Raw genomic sequence first — 6152 nt, 5'->3', positions numbered from 1 at the left:
ATCAAATGATTTACCTAGTGAATTCAATTACTCCACGTGTTCCCTCCCATCTGTGTGGCCAATCTCTCACAGGGAGCGAGGAAGAGAAATAGAAATTAACTGCTGAAAAGACAGGCCTTTGGATTAATTAATAAGTGCAACCCAGATTGACTCAGGCTATTAAGTGAAGGGGGGGGGGGCTGAAAGACACACACACACAACTGTCTAGATGCTTTTTGGGGTGGGGGGGGAGGGAGACCTAAACAAACATAACGACAGATGGAAAGGAGAACTGACCAGTATGTGCATATGGCATGGCTGATTTCCTCAACTTTGCTTCAGACAGAAACAGCTTTTTTTTTTTGGTCGGTGTGGAATTGGGAGGGAGGAGTTGTTGGTGATTAGATTCTGTTTCCTCTCAGTTTCCACGTCCTTTCTATCCTTCTGGAGCTGGCCAGGAAGACGGGGGCAGGTGAGGGAAATGATGTGTAACTGTGCAAATGAATTGTGGGTGACCTAGCAAAAGGAAGTCCTTATATAACTGCGTCCCCAATTTCAGTTATAGCTTTATGATCTCGCTCTCCTCCAAGCCTTCTTCCCTGCTTCCCATTCCCAATGCATGAATCCAAGTCATTGTTTATATTCATTTACCTTTAGGTCCTCCCAGGAACCCAGGATATTCTCCACTGTACTTTGTAAACCAAAGGGCTCCAGACCCAGAGTCAGAAAAGAAAGGGAGTCTTAAGAGAAAAAAAGTCAAAAGCCAAAGGAGGCTGTTTGCCTGCCAATATGAGCACTCATTCTAAAAGGGTTTTGTTCCACTCATATTATGCCAATAGAGGGAATTTGACTTTATTTTTGTCTCCCATGGCCCAGACAAAAATCTTGAAGATGAGGCATCCCAAGGGTGTCACTAAAAGGTCTGGTTCCTTAACAGAAGACAAGGATTCAGTGTGAGAACACAAGCATGTAGTAGGTGCTTAGTTCTTGAAATAAGTTGAATTTGATTTAGTCAAATAAATTGAATCCAGTCAAAAGAGCTCCATCCTTCTCAGTTTCTTTGTTATAGTCCCTGGAAGTCTTTCAATACCAAAGGATGGCATTTTAGCGTAAGTAGTACTAGACTGAGACACAGTGAATTTGGGTTCTAGCACTGATTTTAGTGTGTGGCATTGCTAAATCACTTCATTTCCTCTTTTGCAAAATGAGGAGTGTTGGACTAAAGATTTCTTAAGGGTTTTCCCAATCTAAAGTGCTATATGCTAAGGTCAAGATGGTTTGCTGAGGCCTTCAGTGGCAGTAAGTCTGAGGGGCAGCCTGATATAGTGTATTGGGGCTGGTGTCAAGAAGCCCTGGGTTTGAATCATCTATTCAGAGAGATACTAGCTATGTGACCCTGGAGTCAATCCATCTGACTCTCAGTTTCATCATCTGTTAAATGGAAACATTATCCTATCACTCAGGATTTGTCATGAGAATTGAAAAAAGACAATGAGTATAAAATTCTTTATACACTCAATGTATAATTATGTTGGGACTATAAAAATGAAGGTGGGTCTAGGAAGAGGGTGTACTTCGGTTTAATCTGATGGCTCCCAGAAAGCTCCTGAGGGGGAAGGATTATATTGTATTTCTCTTTGAATTTTCAGCCCTGACCATATATTAGATAGACTCTTATTAAGTGTTTGTTGAATATAACGACACTATCTAGAGATTTATCTTCATACATCCTAGAAAAGACTGAAAGCCAAGATGCCAAATCACTTATCTAGTTATGGTTCTTTCTACCTTTGGAGACAAGAATAAGTTGACCAGGACATCTCCTTTAGATGGTTTCAATGGGCTCAGAATTCTCGTGGATGTTAATGGACAAGAGTCTTCACAGAATCTCCCATGTTATTTATTTACTCCTTTGCTTGATGGCTTTGAGTAAGGTATTCATGTGACAACCAAATATAATCAGCAGAGAAGCTCAGAACCACTCCTGGAGTACAATCAGGCCCTGGCAAACAAAGGCTCCTTTGCGGATATTTCAGAAATCATCTGATCACTGTCTAGCCCATAATCCTTACCACCACCATCCTCATTCAGTTAGTCTGTTCCCCCCCCCTTTCCTTTTTTAAAAATATTCTTCACTCTTCATTCCCTTTTAAAAAGATAGAGTTCCCTCTTCTCATTGCCACCCCCCCCCCCAACACACACACCCTTCTCTGTCTTTATTAGGCCAAAATGAAGTGGAGTGGGGACTAGGAGAGAGAAGGGAAGGAGAAACTCTGCCATGATAAGAGGTAGCAAGTGTTTGCTGCTGACCCCTGTGCATGGCTGGATAATCGCAGTTTTCCATTTCAGACAATGCATTTCAATTCTTGCCGTGTGCCTTTGTCCATCTGTATAAAGAAAGGAGTGCTGAGTGACAGCTCCGGTTAGCCTGCATGAACAGATACCAATAAACCCTCCCAACCTGGACCTTTAAAAAAAAAAAAGCCACATGCCTGCTTGCCCGCGGCTTATTATTAAGACACCTTCACAGCTTAAACACTTAAAAGCAAACCAAATTAAATGGCAATTAAGAGAGTGCTAAACCCTTTCATATTTACCAGATTAGAATTTGGAGATAGACAGCTTTTATCAGTTAAACTTGGGCAGGAGAGGCAAAAGGAACTAGTTCTCAGTATATAGCATGGATATACTTCCCCTATGACCGTCCCTTTCCCCAGCCCCCACCCTCAGGAGTGCTAGATAACTCAGTGGAAGAGAAGTTGGGAGGAAGAGAAGCCGAGTTTTGAATGAAGTCGAGCTCCAGTGTTGTTTGAAAATAGATAAATCCATCTAGAAGATGGATGTGGACGTGTGTTCTCTCCTCCTTGCCCCCTCTTTGAAAAATGTAACTTCCAGCAGCTTAAAGGTTATTTTGGTTAATGGTGTTCGCACACCGTGTGTCAGCGCTAAATGGTCTCCACGAACCCCCCAATGCAGCGATATTTCAAAAAAAGGCAAAAAAGGAGAACACAAAAGAAAAGGAGAAGATGGGTTGGGTGGGGAGTGGAAGACAACGTTTTACCTAAATTCAGGCTCTTGTCATATGTCTCTATTCTGCTTGTATTAAATATATATAGAAAGATAGATCTCACCGGTTACACTATTTCTTTATGATGAGAACTTGGGACTGTCCATCAGGGCTATTTATTTTAAAAGCTGCCTCAAAGTGTAAGCCACTGTACCACATTGCCTTTCAAAAGGGGGGAAACCACCCAAATTCGATGTAAATAAGGAAATACCAACATTGTCTCCACTTAGACAGAGCCAGCCACCCCAAAGTGTTTAATATTGGTTTGGGTGCAGCTCGGAAAAGGGAGCTTTCCAGCTCCCAAGGAGTATAACCAATCGGAACGAACACTTACCTATGTAAAAGGACGCTTTAATTAATATATATACTTCTATCTCTAATATTCACGTCTCTGGGCTAGATTTCTATCTTCACAATAAAATGTGTGCAAATTCTCTTCGCAGAGATGAGTCCCCACCATAGACTGTATAGAAAAGCATGATAAAGGTTGGAAAAAATGGATAAAAATGTTGAAAGAACCTACAGTTCCTTATTAGGCGAAGATACAATATTTATTCCTTGTCTCCTGGGATAAATCTCTTCTGCCTATTGTCCTCCCAGTACTCAGTGCTGATGCTTAATTTTCAAAACTTCTATATTACCAAGGGACCTACGACATCAGCCAAAGAAATACTCAGCAAGTACAAAATCTGTTCCAGGGAGCTGCTTTTGTGCAGAGGGAAAATTTTGTTCCTACAGGTTTTTAAGTGGGTACAAGGCAAGGAGATATCTGATCCGGGCAAAGCCATTACAATTTAGATCTCTATCTATAGATCATTTTTTTTTCCTTTAAAAAATTGGAAAATACAAGAAGTTTGGATTTTTTTCCTGATTCTTTTTTGGAGAGGGAAATTGCATCGTAAGCTTTCGGAGAAACCCAACATGTCAACTACCTTTCCGGGACTAGTCCACGATGCCGAGGTATTATTACTTTTTTTTTTCCCCTCCTTTTGCGCGCGTGTGTGTGGCGGCTGCGGCGGGCGGTGGCAGCGGTGGTGGCAGCTTCCCCTGTCTCTAATCTATATTGGACCGTTAAGTTTAATTATAATCTGGCTTTGGAGGGACTTAAAGAAGGAAAGGGGAGAAAGTTCGTTATGACATCTGTCGCCAGGAAGGGCAACTCACGGACACGTTAAGAAACAGTTGCCATAATGAGAAGGAAGGGGGAAAAATAATCCTAATAATAAAAGAACGGGGAGGAGGGGTGGAGGAGAACAAGATAGAGATAACGGATAGCCAGGAAGGCAAAGTAAAAGGACTGGTGGGGGGGAGGGGGCGGTAGGTGGACAAGGGGTGGGAAGAACGATCCCCTTTGGAATGGGTTTTTCAAGTAGGGGGAGACAGAAACAGGGGGACTGATTTTCTCCCCCACCCCCCAAAAAAAAGGCATAGAAACTTAAGCGTTTTGCATAGATTTTTTTTAAAAGGTATATACATAAACGGTGATTTTTGAGTACCACTAGCCAAATGGCCTTGGGGGGGGCTCTGCGAGGACATTTGTCTTTGAGTCTGGTCCGGGAAGGTGAGCTGCTGGCTAGATCAGGTCTTCTGGAGCGGGCCAACCTCGCTTGCCGAGGCCATAGAACTCAGGAGGAATGGACTTGTTCCAGACTCCCGACTTTGCTGCGCTCGAGGCGGAGCGCGTTTAGAAGGGGCTGCGCGCGTGTCACCCGCACCTATATAGGGTGGGGTGTGTGTATGTGTGTGTGTGTGTGTCTGTGTCTGTGTGTGGTGTGTTTTTTTTTTTTCCCTCTCAACTGAGGACGTGGCCGCCCACCCCCAGTTCTCCAGCTTTCATGGGTTCGATGGCACAGTCGCCTTGCCCTGGCTCTCCCCCTAATCGTTGGCTAGGTGGCTATATAGATATCTCTCTAGCTCCATAATTACATCTAGATTTAGATGGATGGAGAGCGGGGCTAAGGGAGAGTTGCGCTTTGGTTGAAAATGACAAACCTCAAGTTTTTTTGCTCTCCTTTTTCCCCCTCTTCCTTCCAGATACGTCACGACGGATCAAACAGCTACCGTTTGATGCAGCTCGGGTGTCTGGAGTCCGTAGCCAATTCCACTGTCGCCTATTCCTCCTCCTCTCCTCTAACTTACTCCACCACTGGCACTGAGTTCGCTTCCCCGTACTTCTCCACTAACCACCAGTACACCCCGCTCCACCACCAGTCCTTTCACTACGAGTTCCAGCACAGTCACCCGGCTGTGAACCCCGACGCCTACTCTCTGAATTCGCTCCACCACTCGCAACAGTACTATCAGCAGATCCACCACGGGGAGCCCACCGATTTTATTAATCTGCACAATGCTCGGGCGCTCAAGTCCTCTTGCTTGGACGAGCAGAGGAGAGAGCTGGGCTGCCTCGATGCTTACCGCCGCCACGACCTGTCTCTTATGAGCCATGGATCCCAGTATGGGATGCATCCAGATCAAAGACTCCTGCCAGGACCCAGCCTGGGGCTGGCCGCCTCGGGAGCAGACGATTTGCAGGTAAATACGCATGCAGCGGATTTTTCTTTCCCCTCCCCCCTTACTCCCACCCTCTCCCTACTTTCCACCCCCCCCCCACCCCACCGCCCATCGATGCCTCTTCAGTAACATTAGGATCTCTCTCTCTCTCTCTCTCTCTCTCTCTCCCTCCCTCCTTTCTCTCCCTCCCTCCCTCTCTCCTTCTCTCTCTCTCTCTCTCTCTCTCTCTCTCTCTCTCTCTCTCTCTCTCTCTCTCTCTCTCTCCCCCTCCCTACACACACACACACACACACACACACAACTTATTGAAACTTTTATCAAAACAATTCTAAAAGAAGTGAGCCCTTCCAGTCCTCCTCATTGGACCAAGACATTTCACCTGAATTTGTGCCCAATTAGCCCTGGCCTCCCCTTCAGTATGAATAGGATGTATTTGTGAACCTGCATTTACTCCGAAGCAGGGGCAGGGTGGATCAAAAGGTCTCACCTGCCTTCCTCCAGCAATACCCAAAGTAAAACTAGATTAATCGACAGCTATCCAAGCCCTAAGACCTTTCTCTCTGTGTGTATCTGTGTGTGTGTGTCTGTGTGTGTG

The 6152-nt window shown here is 44.9% G+C and overlaps 1 protein-coding gene across 1 annotated transcript in view; it reads left to right on the top strand.

Moving 5' to 3' along the window:
* Window positions 1-3967: 3967 nt before the first annotated feature.
* Window positions 3968-6152, top strand: part of TFAP2D (transcription factor AP-2 delta) — an 85200-nt gene continuing 83015 nt past the window's right edge. Inside the window, exons 1-2 of the mRNA XM_036768711.1 lie at window positions 3968-4006; window positions 5081-5578. Of these exons, the coding sequence (XP_036624606.1) occupies window positions 3968-4006; window positions 5081-5578 (537 nt within the window). The remainder of the gene's footprint in view (window positions 4007-5080; window positions 5579-6152) is intronic.

The sequence above is a fragment of the Trichosurus vulpecula genome, chromosome 7, assembly GCF_011100635.1.
Source record: "Trichosurus vulpecula isolate mTriVul1 chromosome 7, mTriVul1.pri, whole genome shotgun sequence".
Classification (NCBI taxonomy): Eukaryota; Metazoa; Chordata; class Mammalia; order Diprotodontia; family Phalangeridae; genus Trichosurus; species Trichosurus vulpecula.
This window is presented reverse-complemented; position numbering and strand designations above follow the sequence as displayed.